Source organism: Monocercomonoides exilis (genome assembly GCF_001643675.1).
Source record: "Monocercomonoides exilis strain PA203 chromosome Unknown scaffold9-1957334, whole genome shotgun sequence".
Classification (NCBI taxonomy): domain Eukaryota; phylum Preaxostyla; order Oxymonadida; family Polymastigidae; genus Monocercomonoides; species Monocercomonoides exilis.
Genome location: NW_027150554.1, coordinates 1,510,562 through 1,526,088, shown reverse-complemented (window position 1 = coordinate 1,526,088; position 15,527 = coordinate 1,510,562). Strand labels below are relative to the sequence as shown.

At 35.0% G+C, this 15,527-nt stretch overlaps 2 protein-coding genes across 2 annotated transcripts; both read right to left on the bottom strand.

Moving 5' to 3' along the window:
- Positions 1 to 98: 98 nt before the first annotated feature.
- Positions 99 to 977, bottom strand: MONOS_14948 (uncharacterized protein; the record flags this gene model as incomplete). Its single annotated transcript, XM_067867791.1, has 1 exon — positions 99 to 977. One exon carries the CDS (start codon positions 975 to 977, stop codon positions 99 to 101), a length of 879 nt encoding a protein of 292 aa, XP_067732612.1.
- A 6,405-nt stretch (positions 978 to 7,382) lies between these two features.
- On the bottom strand, positions 7,383 to 12,979 carry MONOS_17214 (putative NAD-dependent epimerase; the record flags this gene model as incomplete). The annotated part of the gene is made up of 6 exons (XM_067870112.1): positions 7,383 to 8,729; positions 8,999 to 9,630; positions 9,772 to 11,802; positions 12,015 to 12,254; positions 12,495 to 12,611; positions 12,701 to 12,979. 6 exons carry the CDS (start codon positions 12,977 to 12,979, stop codon positions 7,715 to 7,717), a joined length of 4,314 nt encoding a protein of 1,437 aa, XP_067732611.1. The 3' UTR covers positions 7,383 to 7,714.
- Positions 12,980 to 15,527: the final 2,548 nt, after the last annotated feature.

Here is a 15,527-nt window from a genome sequence, read left to right as displayed (position 1 = left end):
CGGAGCACATCACTCAAATCAACTTATTTGAACCCTTCATTCAGCATCTGCATCTCATTCAGTATTTTATCTTTTCTCATCACAAGCAGTTTTGTCTGCTACTGCATAATTCGAAGCATTGTTTTTCTCGCCTCAAATAGCAGGAAATGAGTCTCTTGAGCATTTGAACCATTGAAAAGAAGAGGCATTCCTTCGAAAGAGGATGAAGAGGAGTAGCTAAACAGGAAGAAATGCACAACATCTGCAGCTGACGAGAATATTTCTTGTGGAATGCTGTATGACAAGTCTGCTATTGAAGATGACGATGAAGGAGAATGTGCAGAAGTGGATGAATAAGTTGATGATGATGTTGCCATCGTCGTTGTCAGTGATGTTGTTGCATTTGAATCTTCATCTGAATCTGAATTGAAAAAAGGGCAAATCTCCTTCAAATTTGTTGTGACCAACTGGCTTGTGTTGTTCATAATCTCCAAAGAAATAACAAAATTAGAAATGTCTGTAAACATAATCACAGAGCGAGCAAGTATTGATAGAACGTGGTATGTCACATTTGGTATGCTGCCTGCTGCATTGTGAGTAATGTCATTCTGAGTGTTTGCATTGCTTCTCACTCCTCTCTGTTCAACTTCTCTCCGAATAGCTGCAATCAAAGCACTTCCTTCTCTCACATTGTTTTCATTTGATGGATTTCCTTTATTTCCTTCATTTCCTGTTGCTTCATCAAAAGAAGTGTCTTCTGCTGTTGTGTTCTCAGTGTGCTCAATGTTCTCGTTATCAGTTGTCTCTTCTCTATGGATGATGTCGCCTCTTGTTTGTTCGTTCTCAAAAGAATGGAAAATTTGAGCATTCACAAACATTAATCTTTCAGTGAAGTTTTCTCCTTTTCTCCATACCAAAAAGATGAAATTATGAGCAAATGATATTTCATATTTTGGATCGAAATGTGCGCCATATGAAAATGCGTGAGAAATTAGCATATTAGAAGGAATCAAAGGTGTTGGTCGAATGTCATCTGGTGCTGTGTGGATGTTTGTTGATGAAGAAGCTGGATTAATTTCTTATGACGAACTTATCTTTTTATGATGATGATGGTGATTGCAATGAGGAGGAGGATGAGGAGGATGAAGAGAATGAAGAGGATGATGAAGAAGATATCTGTTCAGATGGATTAGATTGTTCTAATTGATCAATATTTAATATATCATCATCTTCATTTCTGCTCACTCTTTCAGTCATCAAAGAGAGCAGATTGAAAACAGGCGACTCTTTCGCCTGTTGTCGTGCCAAATTCACAACCAGATCAGAAAAAATTTGGTAATTTGAGAATATTTCATTGGAATGAGCTAAACGCTTTGATGCTTCATCCACATTTTCGGCTTTCTTGGATTCGTCATCTGTGCGTTGTTATATTTTTTCTGATAATGCGATGAAGGCAGCCATTCCATTAGAACTTGCAGGTAGAATAGCTTCGTTATTTCCATTTGAGTCATTTTGCATTCCTTTTTCTTCCCCTGAAGACGAAGCATCTTCCGAATGTATCTGGGACTCCCTCTGCAAACGCAGCACAGTTTATATCGAAAGTGACTTGAGTGGCACATATATCTGATCATCCTCTGTTTCTTTTTCTTCTTCTTCTGCTGCTGCTGTGTTTATTCCGTCTTTTTTCTTTTTGTTTTCCTTTGCCTTTTTCATTGATGCGCTGTAAGCTTTGTCTTCGTCTTCGATTTTCTTTTCGTTGATATTCATTTTGTTCATCTGTCTTTCAGCCATTGATCTCTTCAGCTTCTTCGTTTGGCCGCCAATCAGCTCCTTCTCAATCAAATGCGCAGTAATTACCAGAAATTGCACAACGTCTGCTGCAACAAAAATCGCTTATTTGCTTGAAAGCTCCTGTTTCATAGCTCACTTGAACATGTGGAAGCTCTATTTGGAGAATGAAATATAATTATTTGTTCCATGCATTGCAAATTTCAGTTCAAATTTAAATTAGAAACATCAACAGAATACTTAAATTTCGATAAAAATTGATTCATGATATACCTTGAGCATTTTTGAACTCAGTAATTCCAACATGGACAAAGAAAAGAAAAAGAATATTTATTGTTTATCAGCTATTTGAATTTTGATCACAAAACAGAATATATAATTTTTTGCTACAAAATATTTTTTCTCATCTAGAAATTTGCAATAAACCAACAAACATTATTGTGAAAGTTTGTTTTTTTCATAAGAATTATGGAAACTGTTTGATAAAAAATTAACTTCCATGGGACAAATTTTTGATCTGATGTCACTTTTCAAAAAAATTTTGACATATGCTGTTTCATTAATGCAATATGAGGAACTTGTGAAGTTTTTTATTCTTGACAAATTTTGATTGGATTTGTCGCAAAGCGTCAGATGTGGAAATTGAATTGACACAATTTTTGAAATAGGGTGGTTTTTTTATCCGGACTTTTTTTATCCGGACAAAAATTTAAAATTAAAATATCTCAACAAATATTCAATATTAATTTAGGCATAAACATACAAAACGCGTACCAAAAATTTTCACTAAATAATAACAACGGAAGTTCTGTTTTATGATTCTGTTAATATTCACTTCGTAACATCTTGCGAAAAGTGATGTGAGTGAAAAAAGATCAAAAAATATTTTCGCAAAAAATTTATAAAAATTATTATGTTTATGGTTCAAATTCCGAGGAATCTTCTCCTGTTCCAACTCCAAAAGGATCTGAATCCTCGCTTTCTGATTTTAAAAGTTCTTCTTCAGTATCCTCTTCATCTCTAATTCCTAAAAGGTCATTTATATCAGGAATTTCTTCGTTTTCATCAACTTCATCATCATCAATTTCCAATTCAAATTCATCTTCAGATTGAAAATTTATTACTTTTTCGATGAATTCTCCGTAGGAAAGTGAACCTGATCTTTTAACAATGAACGTTGCAAGCACTCCAGGAATAAACCGCTCTCTCACTCCATATCTTGGAAAAAAAGATCGCAAATGTGCCCACATTCCTTCGATAGAGTTCGTATTGGCTTTTGTAACGGGGTCAACGTAATGACGTTTGTGGCAGACGGTTTGGTGGGTGTAACCAATTTCTCCTAAACAAGTGTATGCTTTCCACTCGTCGCTGATTATTGTTGTTCCTTCTTTGATTATATTTTTAATTATAGGGATTAATGTCTCTTTTTTTCGATTAGGCACAATGACCACAAATTTTTTTCCTAATTCTTCTTCACTTTTTCGTTCGACAGCTCCAAATATCCACATCTATTTTTTCAGCTTTCCTAATTCAAAAAATAGTTATTTTCACAACAAATAAATTAATATAAATGTTTTCAATATTAATATACGATGTTAAAACCTTTTTTGTATTTCCGTCTCCTCCATGCGGCTTCATCAATTTCTACTATTTTGCCTGCCCCTCCAATTTTTTCATTTCTGTAATTTAAGTGATTTCACGCAGTCGACCTTGCAACGCTTGTCCAGTACCCAATCGTCATTTGAGATACATTTAACATCATGCCAATTTGCCAATCTTTGATTTCAAGCCAAAACATCAAAAGAATCATCATCACAGTGGAAATAGGGGTATAAGTGTAACAAAATACCTCCTTCAATTTAACGATTTTTCACATAAAAATAAAAATGAAATAAATGACATAAAAAAGCAACACTTTTGGGTGGAGCAGTTTTTTGAGATATCAAAAAAATTTTTTATCTAAAAAATTTTTGTGATCAATCCCATAATAAAATTTTCATATTTATCTTTAGAGTTTTCAATGCGAATGCTTTTGAATTGAAGATCATACAGCATATTGATCAAAACAATTTATAAAAAGAAGCAAAATGTTTGTGTATTTTCTCCTTTTTTATCTCTTTTGAAACATATTTTTTTGTGTATTTATATGTTAAAATTGCGCCGTCACTTTCTATTTTTGATGCAATGTATTTTTTCCATAAAGTGGAACTGTGTTTTATATATATTTTATTAATGTCTTTACTGTCTATTTTTAATACGAGACCGATTCTGCTGTTCATGGAAAAATAGCGTTCGTTAACCATTCACAACCAAATTCTGATTGGACCTTCTCAGAAAACAGAGTGGAGCATTGCAAAATAGCTGATTGGTGTGGAACTTGTTGATATTTTGCTTTTGGACATGATAATACAAATTTTCAATTCTAATTTTCCATATGCAAATGCATCTCAAATTCAGGTGGTGATTCTACTGGTTCTCTCACATTCAATTATCCTCCACAAAACAAGTCAACAAAATTTCTGGTTAATGATTGCCAATTTGAAAATATCAAATTGACATCAAATTCAACTTCCTATAATGGTGCAGCGATATGTTTCCTTCCTCCATATTTTTGGATGAATAGTATTAGATTCATCTTTTTCTTCTTTTTCGATGGCAACACCGCCACTAATTGCAGAGCAAATGATGCATTCTTTAATTGAAGCAGCATCATTTCCAACAATGCGACTCAACAACCAAAACAATAAAAAGAGTGGAATTGCGGAACAGCTGATAACTCCAAGTTTGATGGTTCATTTCTATTCATTTCTTTTTCTTGTTTCTTCAGACGAAATTTCATAATCCTTTTTCCAATTTCTCTTTTTCTTCTTTTTTTTTCTCTTCTTCCTCTTCTTTAATGCAAGTATTTTTCCAAGTACAGCAGCAGCAATTTCATTACCAGATACTGTCGTCTTGCTTTCTTCGTTCATCTTCTCGACACCTGCAGCCACTGTCAAACCTTCTCATGCAGAGCCATCAAAAGAAAATATCCTCTAGTCGAGAATTTCATCCCAGACGCATAAGCAATTTGTCAGTGGTGCACATGTGCCATCACAGTAGAAGTATTTCGTATTCCATCATTCCATGAGCAGAGTCAAAGTTTTCCACTATAAAAAAGCGCTGAAACTGTTGGATGTTGATCTGAGAGAAAAGTGAACACTGTGCATATTCAACAATTTCTTTAACACAATGCTGGTCATTCAACTGCTGAAAAAGTTTTAAGAAGGTACCAGCGATAGCAAGGTATCAGCAGATGAGGAGATGCATCTTTTTCAATCAGCAGATAAACAGCAGAAGCAAAAGCAGAAACACCATTCACATGGTTTATTTTGAAGACCGAATACATACTTCATTTTTGTTTGAACAAAAAATTCCACATTAACAAAGTTGAAACTGGTTGCAAATTAATCATCTTCCGCAAGCGCTGTTTTGATAAAACTCCATCAACTACCAATGAATTATTTGTCATTGAAAACGCACCTTTTATTACGAGAAAATAAAAAAGATATCAAATTCATGAATTTTTAATCTTATCAACTCAATAAAAAATATTCACAGATTTATCCAACGATAATAAATTAGTAAAAGTTTTCATTCAATAATTTTTTTAAAGCTCTGTTTATTGGAATTAAACGAAAAAACAAGAAAGAAATTTCTTTTTGATTGTTCAATATAAGCGCTAAAATAACAAAATAAAACATAAATTCTGTAAATATTTTTCATGTGACACATTTCTTTTAATCATTTCAACATTACCTGGACCAATGCTTATAAAAAACCCTAGAAAATGGTCAGATTATTTTTCTCGATCCACAAAGCTTTTCTATTTTGTTTTTTGCGTTTTAAAGAGCATTCTGTTAATTTCACTGTATAACAAAAGTATAAACATATAATACAAAAAAGAGCATTTTTTCATACAATTGAAATTAATTCTAACAGTTTAAAAAAAAATGAACAAGAAGCATATGGAAACTTTCAACAAATAAAAACATAATAAAAATATGTTTCAAAAGAGATAAAAAAGGAGAAAATACACAAACATTTTGCTTCTTTTTATAAATTGTTTTGATCAATATGCTGTATGATCTTCAATTCAAAAGCATTCGCATTGAAAACTCTAAAGATAAATATGAAAATTTTATTATGGGATTGATCACAAAAATTTTTTAGATAAAAAATTTTTTTGATATCTCAAAAAACTGCTCCACCCAAAAGTGTTGCTTTTTTATGTCATTTATTTCATTTTTATTTTTATGTGAAAAATCGTTAAATTGAAGGAGGTATTTTGTTACACTTATACCCCTATTTCCACTGTGATGATGATTCTTTTGATGTTTTGGCTTGAAATCAAAGATTGGCAAATTGGCATGATGTTAAATGTATCTCAAATGACGATTGGGTACTGGACAAGCGTTGCAAGGTCGACTGCGTGAAATCACTTAAATTACAGAAATGAAAAAATTGGAGGGGCAGGCAAAATAGTAGAAATTGATGAAGCCGCATGGAGGAGACGGAAATACAAAAAAGGTTTTAACATCGTATATTAATATTGAAAACATTTATATTAATTTATTTGTTGTGAAAATAACTATTTTTTGAATTAGGAAAGCTGAAAAAATAGATGTGGATATTTGGAGCTGTCGAACGAAAAAGTGAAGAAGAATTAGGAAAAAATTTGTGGTCATTGTGCCTAATCGAAAAAAGAGACATTAATCCCTATAATTAAAAATATAATCAAAGAAGGAACAACAATAATCAGCGACGAGTGGAAAGCATACACTTGTTTAGGAGAAATTGGTTACACCCACCAAACCGTCTGCCACAAACGTCATTACGTTGACCCCGTTACAAAAGCCAATACGAACTCTATCGAAGGAATGTGGGCACATTTGCGATCTTTTTTTCCAAGATATGGAGTGAGAGAGCGGTTTATTCCTGGAGTGCTTGCAACGTTCATTGTTAAAAGATCAGGTTCACTTTCCTACGGAGAATTCATCGAAAAAGTAATAAATTTTCAATCTGAAGATGAATTTGAATTGGAAATTGATGATGATGAAGTTGATGAAAACGAAGAAATTCCTGATATAAATGACCTTTTAGGAATTAGAGATGAAGAGGATACTGAAGAAGAACTTTTAAAATCAGAAAGCGAGGATTCAGATCCTTTTGGAGTTGGAACAGGAGAAGATTCCTCGGAATTTGAACCATAAACATAATAATTTTTATAAATTTTTTGCGAAAATATTTTTTGATCTTTTTTCACTCACATCACTTTTCGCAAGATGTTACGAAGTGAATATTAACAGAATCATAAAACAGAACTTCCGTTGTTATTATTTAGTGAAAATTTTTGGTACGCGTTTTGTATGTTTATGCCTAAATTAATATTGAATATTTGTTGAGATATTTTAATTTTAAATTTTTGTCCGGATAAAAAAAGTCCGGATAAAAAAACCACCCTATTTCAAAAATTGTGTCAATTCAATTTCCACATCTGACGCTTTGCGACAAATCCAATCAAAATTTGTCAAGAATAAAAAACTTCACAAGTTCCTCATATTGCATTAATGAAACAGCATATTCAAGTTTTTGAAATTAAAGGAAAGAACCTTTGAAAAAAATATATGAGAAATGACAAGCAAAATTGACTCGTTTGTCAATTTGCCATTGACAGATTAAAAAGGGGAGGGGAAAAAAATCAAATTTGACAGGCATAACTTGATTGTTTGTGCAATCCAACAAAAGGATTGTGCTTAACTTTAAATATAAAAGCAAACATTAAAATAAAGATCAACAGAAACTAAATCTCTCAAACTTTAATTGTCAAAATAAATAAATAGATAGATATTTCGAGTTATAAATACCCAATTAACGAGTGTGTCAATTTCTGTTCTTTCATTTGAAGGAATTATTTATTAGCAACCTGATAAATAAGCTGAAGCATTCTATTGAAAGCTTCAACCACCATTTCGAGAAGCGCCTGCTTCGCTTCCCCAGCAACGTTACCTTCAATCCCATTGCATTCAACCCACATTTGCTCAAACACACATGCCAAAAACACAAAGTCTCCCAGAGTGAAAAGATGTGCTTTGTCCACAAATACACTTTCACATTTTTCTGTGTTCATATCCTCATTCTTTCTTGTAGATGGGCAACTGATCTCCGATTGTGACCCGCTCTTCTTCCCTTCTTCCTCCCCTTCTCCAGGAACAAACAAAGGATTCAAATAAAACAACCCTGCACCTCCATATGACCCTCTTGCTTTCCCCTTTCCAATCTTCTCCAGCTGCTTTGAATAGCTCAACTGTCCATCTTCAGCTTTCTCCGCCTCATTTCCAGCCTCTCCCAGAACCTTAACACGCTTTCCATCCCATCCAAGCAATGCGTGCTCTTCAACAGCAGATAGCTCTGCAATTGGCAGGAAAGCGGGCTCCTTTGACGAAGGATGAGCCTGGTGCGTGTTCAGACCAAAGCGCAGCAGGAAAGAAGAAAGGATCGTTGTCTGCTGCGGAAGAGGAAGGGACAAAAAGAGGTTAATTTGGTTCAGGAGATGCGAGGAAAAGAAGGATTTAAGAGATGCAAGCGTTGCCAACAAACAATTCAACGTGCAACAATTAGATGGATGCAGAGACAGCTCTGTGCATTCTTCACCAGAATGAGAACAGTTATTGGCACTAAGCCATTCACTCCCTTTTCCTTTCGAATTGCAACTTGTCTGTCTGTGAGCAAATATCGAACTCTCATACACCTTTTCATTGAACGTATCATGAACGCATGCATGCAAATTCTCATCCATTGAAAAAGTTGGCGAATAACGCAACTCTGAACGGGATCGCGTGAGAGATGTGATGCAGATCGGAATATCACCTGGAGGCGGCGTAACAGAAGCAACATATTCCCGTTCGAGAAGATATTGCAGCAAACTAAAAAATCAGACATTCATTTCATAAATGAAAAAAAAAAAAAAATACAGTGCATTCGTTTTCCCAGATGAAATAACACCGAATGAAAGGAAACAAAAACACAAAAAAATAAAAAAAAAAAAAAAAAAAAAAAAAAAAAAAAAAAAAAAAAAAAAAAAAAAAAAAAAAAAAGATTTTTTGATATTCAAATGGGAATATACATATATGCCCATTCCCCAAATATTAAATATTCTCATGAACAACAATCAAGCAAATAAATGAATGCAAACTCTTCTTCAGTCACTTCGTGCTTCACTTTCTCTTTAATAGCTGAAATCGTCTCCTTGCTGAACATCCCCATTTCCTTCGCTAATTGAACAATAAGCTGCCTCACAGAAGTCGAATGGTCCTCTCCCAAATTGAACACTCTCAGCAAGTCTTCCACTGCAACTGACGAACTGCCAGACAAACCCGTAGTCAAACTCGTTTTCTCGCTTTTCTCTTCTTCTGCACTTCTTTCTTTCGAGAGCGCCAATTCTTTCTCTTTTCTCATCTGGCTCCTCAATCGCTCTGCTCTGTCCAAGCTCAGGCATATTCCATCCACAATGTCCCTCACATTCGTATAATCCCTTCTGAACGACCCGTCCCCATACATCGTCACTTTCTCCTTCCCTTCTGAATGCAGCATCCGAGTGAAGCAGGGAATCGCCATGTCAATCCGCCCCATTGCCGAGCTGCCCAGCACCTCGCCATCAACAGTGAAAAATCGGAGCCCTGTGAAGACAGGTGGAATTGGCGAGTGCGCAAGCACTGAAGATGGAATGAATGTGGACACGGGAGGAGAAGGAGGCGCTGTTGTTGATATCATGGGAGTGTGGGTTAATTTCGATATAAATTCAGCGGCTTGCCTTTCGTTTTCAACCTTTTGTGAAACAAGGAAGGAAGAATGCAAAAATGAAAAATGAAAAATGAAAAAAGACTCAACAATATCCTCAAGTTATCTTACAACCACAAATAAATATACAAAAGCATTCAACTTTCTCACTCACACATCTCTTCACACTTTTGTATCCGCGTATATGCATTCAGGTGGCCCAACGCAAAGATGCTCTGCACAAAGTCCGTCTTTCATCTTTCCATACACAGAACTTGAAGAGGCATACACAATGCTCTGTGTGCCCCACCCTTCTCCTCTCTTCCCATCGCTCCAGTCTCCCACAGCCAGCTCAAACACATTTTGTGTCGTCAACACATTTTCTGATCTGAAAAGCTCCGGATACAGCATCGACGACCGAACACCAGCACGCGCTGCCAGATGAACAATATACGGAATGCGCACTTTCGTTTTCGATTCTGAATGAATCTGGCTATTGTCATTCGCTTTGTCCTCTGAAACAGGACATTTCACTCCAGTGACATATTTGTATGCTTTTTCAATTTTCGCGTGAAATCCTTCTTTGTCTCGCAAATCGTGGTAAATGAACACAAAATTCGTCAAAAGCGATATAACCCCTGTTCCGTTGCTGTCTTCACTTCCTGCCTCTTTCTTTTCTCCTCCTCTCTCTTCTTTCCATCTCTTCCCTCCAACCGCACGAGCCACTTCTTCCAGCCTTGCAATCGCATGTTCCTTGATTGACGATGAATAAAAATCATTCAGCGAGTCAACTGCAATCACAGCAACCCCGCTCATCAGAAGTCTGTGGCACACCCAAGACCCAATAAAGCCAGCTGCTCCTGTCACAAGCGCAATTTTTGGCGGATCGCTTGACTCAATTGAGGACGACTGCGCAACAGACACGCTCTCATTATCAACAGAAGAAGTCAAAAGCGAAGCTGGGAGGAATAAAGAAGGAGGCGGTATGGGGCGGAGCAAGAAGGCCAACGACTCCGATTCCTTCTTAATCGCTTCCCTTTCCTGTTGTTTGCCATTCTCCTTCTCTTCCTTCTCTTCCTTCTCTTCCTTCTCGGCTTTTCTTTCGCCTTCTTTTCCGCTGCAATCGTTTCCCCGCGCACACACACATGAAGGCAAGCGCAGCGTATTCACAGCCGCACGCAATTCCCTCAGCGAATCAAAAAAGCCTCGCTTTTGGCGCTCAGCAGGTAGAATCCTCTCAATCATACCTAAAAGAGCAGTGGCATCTGTTTTGACCGACTTGAGATCAGGCTCATCCTTTGTGAATGTTTGGCACAGAGAATAAACGAGCGAATGAAAAGTGGAAGAACCCGAAGAACCCGAAGGAGCAGAAGCAGAAGCAGAAGCAGAAGCAGAAGCAGAAGCAGAAGCAGAAGCAGAAGCAGAAGAAAAATCTGTCAGTTTCTGATTCCATTCAGAAAATTCTGTCATCTTTTTCGAAACAATCTCAACCAGTGAAAGCGGTGCAACACAAATCCCAGACGAAAGAGGGAACACCTCATTTTCTGAACCACAACTCGAGGAACTCCGTTCTTTTCCTTCCGAACTCGCTTTCCCCGCCGTTTCCACGCTGCATCCATTGCCCCCATCCTTCACAGCCTCCACTTTGTATACGCAACTCCCCTCCAGAAAGAAGAAAGCACATTCTTCTTGTTTCTTCTCAGTCTTCTGCGGAATTCCCGGCCAATGAAACTCCTTCCCGCCACAACATCTGACCGATTCACACAAACAAATCCCTTTTTCTGCTTTTCCATTCTTTTCAACCCCAGTCCACGGCAATGCACTCACAGGCAGCCACGCATCTCTTGCACAGTTCTTCATGCAGTAGACAAACGGATTTATCAGATCCAACGAAGACAAAACAGATGAAGACTCCAATGGCAATTTTTGTTCCTTCCCCAGATATTGCTCAACAAGCTCATCAATCAGTGTTCCAAGCAACGGATACGCTGCCTTCACTGCTCCAATCGTTGCAACACAGCCCTTTTCATCTCCTTCTTTTCCTTTCTTTTCCTTCTCTTCTATTGAGAATTCTGCTCCTTTCACTTTCTTCTTCATTTCCTCCACCGCTTCCCATATCACATCCATCCCTCCTTCTCTTTGTGTATTCTGCTCAGTCAGCGTGCCCGGGTGCGTCATCTCGTTCAGCAGAAGCCTGGGGTAATGTTTCTCATGCAAGTTCTACTCATTTTCACATCCACACATATTCACAAAAATAAATGAATAACACACCAAAAATCATCATTTGCATTTTAAAAAAAAATGAAATCACACACACACACACACACACACACACACACACACACAAATAAAAAGAAAGATAGATAGAAAAGAAAAAAGTTTGATAATCACAAAATAATAATCACATAATTATTCTCAAAACCCCAACATACATATTTAACAAGAAGGAACGTAAGCTCTGCGCTAAATTGAACAATTCGAAGCTTCTCAACTTCGTCCTTCTCCAACTCTGCCTCTTTTCCAATCCGGAACAGCCATCTGCTGCGTCCAGTTGCACCGCCGCTCAACACTGCCCCACACGAATCCTCCGCCTTCGATTCCTCACATTTGCTTTGCCCTCCACAGCGAACAATATTCTCGGTGAGCGGGTAAACAAGCGGATGCGAGTTTCGCTTCGCGATGAATCAAATGACGGAAGATGCACAACAACATTCTGGCACCCTACAAAAAGCGCGCTCAAATACGCAGCAACCCCTTCGCCTTGGCGAGATCTTGGCTTCAGTCAAAATTTGAGGTTGTGCAAATTTTAATATCAAACAATAAAATTCACCCAATGATTCACAAAAATATTTATAAAAAAATTATTTTTTTAACAAATAAAGAAAGAATAGAATGAAACAATAAACACATACCATTGCACTCAGCAGCATCTCCTTTATCGAACAAATAGAAGCTGCCAGCGAATTAACTTCCAGCACTGTCAAAATCGCTGCCAACAGCAAAAGCTCTTTCGAAATCTCCATCTTTTCCTAACAGACATTTCAAAAAAAAAAAAAAAAAAATGCCAAAGATAAAACTTCATCAATAATAACAAAAATAATGAAATCAAATTCGAAACCATCGGCATTTTATTTCGTGTGTATATTTTGAATGAAGCCCCAAGTTTTTTGTGCGGAAAATGCCTCTGCACCAATCCCAACGCTCTTTCAAAATACTCCTTTTCCAAAGCACCGCGGCAATCAATTGCGCAATCACATGATGCATCTTTAACTCTGTTTTTCGAAAACACCGCTTCGAGGAAGCAGTCCACAAGAATCACGTTTCGAGGCTTCGACGCAAATGCCGGCAAAAACGAAGTTTCTCTTCGAAGTCCAGGTTCCAATCCACAAAACACCATTTCAACAACAACAAAAGCACAAAAACACAAGCACACCCAAGCTGAACTGGAAATGGCAAGGACAAATAATTCTGCGGATGCTCTCCAAATGCTTTGTAGAATTCGCTCGAAAGTTCTTTATTCATCGTCAAATCGGAAATAAGAAGATTCAATCAAAAATCTGATTTGATCATGCCCATTTTAGGAGTATCTGTTCAAAACAAATTGGGATAAAATTTTATCCTTTTCCAATTTTGTTCCACACAATATTTCCTATAATTTTTTTCTCAACTTTTGAATTTTTCTGAATTTTTTTCATTGTTACAGAAGATTTATTATGAAATAATTGCAGAAAAAGTTGTGAACAAATCCTTATTATTTTTCAAAAACCAAAAATTTCGTCCCAAATTTGGAACCATCACAATAGTTGGGCATCCCGCATTTTCAATGGGAATCAATAAACACAACAGTGAAAAGAAACATTTTCATCAAAAATTCTCATATCTTTCAGAGGTGATAATGAAAAATCTGATTTTTGTGAATTTTGACAGAATCATTCATTCATCAAAACAGACAATCACCAATATCAAAAGTTAGTGTTCAAAATGAATAACTCACTTTGGACTGTTTGAAAGATATGTGGGTAATTGTTATTGAAATAATATTTTGGATGTTGATAATTTTTGTGTGAAGTTTTGTTGTGATTGGTTTCAAATGATCACTGAGAAGAAACAATACCGTACAAAGATATCTTCATCTTTCTTTCATCTTGTGCATAAGCTACTGTTATAGCTGTGATGTATTTCACATGTCAATGATTATTTTCAAGATTGTGACAAAAAGACTATTGAAATCTACACCCAAAAAACAATACAGTCAAAACAGGAAATAATCACATCGAGCACAAACACATTTGTTTATTATAACATTTTTTGAATTTATTTCCATTTATTTTTCATTGCATATAATCACAGGACCAAATATATAAAATTGCATTTTGTCTCTTAATGGGTTCATTTTTCATTGAAAAATTGAATTTTTGATCATATAATATCGATTTTTCAATATTTCTAAAAGATTTTTTAATAAAACTGAATTATGTGTATTTATAAAAAAATTGTTGTTGATGTTGAAAAAAGTGTCGTTGTGAAGAATATCAAAAAAAAAAAAAAAATAGAAATTGAACCATAATTAATTACCATTGGTGCCAAACCCTGAACCTGGTGCCAAACCCGGAACTGGCAAATATTTGTGTAATTTGAAAAAAATAATAACTTATTGCAAACAAAGAACGAAGAGCTCTCATTCAAAATTTGACTATGCCTATTATTATTTATTTATATTTTTTTTAATCAAAAACGCTAATACATTCGTATTCATAAAAATTGTTTAATTCATCAATTATCCAAAAATAAATATTGTAAACAAGATAACAATAAAAATAAAATATCATATCACGATTTGTTTTATATATGTGAATAAAAAATCAATATGTGTTAAAAAATATTTGTGATTCACATGACAAAATAATTTTTTCACATTTGATCATAACCATAAGAATGTGAAAAGTTATTGGCAAGCTCAACCACAACTTGCGAGAGAGGTTTGCATTAAATATTTCAAGAAGCCTTTAATAACAATTTATCTTTCTTTTAATTTACAACTATAATTTTATGAATACGTCTGCCAGATACCTGTTTTGTCTCAAGCATGCTTTTTTTGGTAGCAGACGTTCCAAAAGAAAAGGTTACAGTCTGTTATTTTTGGAATGAAATTTATTCTATTATTGTTTGTTATGCATCACTTTTAAAAGCTTCAAAAACGGGGCTATAACTGCAGTGTTTAATATATATTTTTTAAAGTTTGTTGGTATTTAATTTGTTCAATGATAAGCCAAACTTTGTTTATATGGTATTTATACTAATGACTTACTGTAGTTAATATTTTGATTCAAATAAATACATATTCAGCTATTAATTAAGTTGATATTATTTATTAAAATTTGTTCAATTCTTTCTATGTTCAATTATCGTACTCGATCTACAATAAAATTTCTTGTGCATTTTCTCAATACATTATGTTTGTTGGTGTTTTATTTCAAAATTCTTTATTTTCACAAAAATATACGATGCAATTTCTTAATCAATTTTTGAGTATTTTTTAGTATAATATTTGGGTAATTCTTTTTGAAAAGTCGCTACAGATCAAAAATTCATCCCATGAAAGTTAATATAAAACACTCCGTTCCCATTACACAAATGAAAATATCGAACTTTCACAATGATGTTTGTTTGCTTATAACAAACTTCTTTATGAGAAGATGTGTTTTTTTTCAAAAAATTATGTATCAAATTTGTTGATCAAAATTAGATGAATTTTGAAATAAAAAAATATTTTGAAATAAAAATTTATTTCAAGTTTTATATGGGTTATTTTGAATTAATCCACTTATTTCAAAATAACCAAGTTATTCTCAGTAAGACTGACTTATTTTGAGTTTTCAAAACCACAATGATTTTTTTAAATGTGATAATTCGATTTAATGAAAATTTTCTAATATTCTCATTTC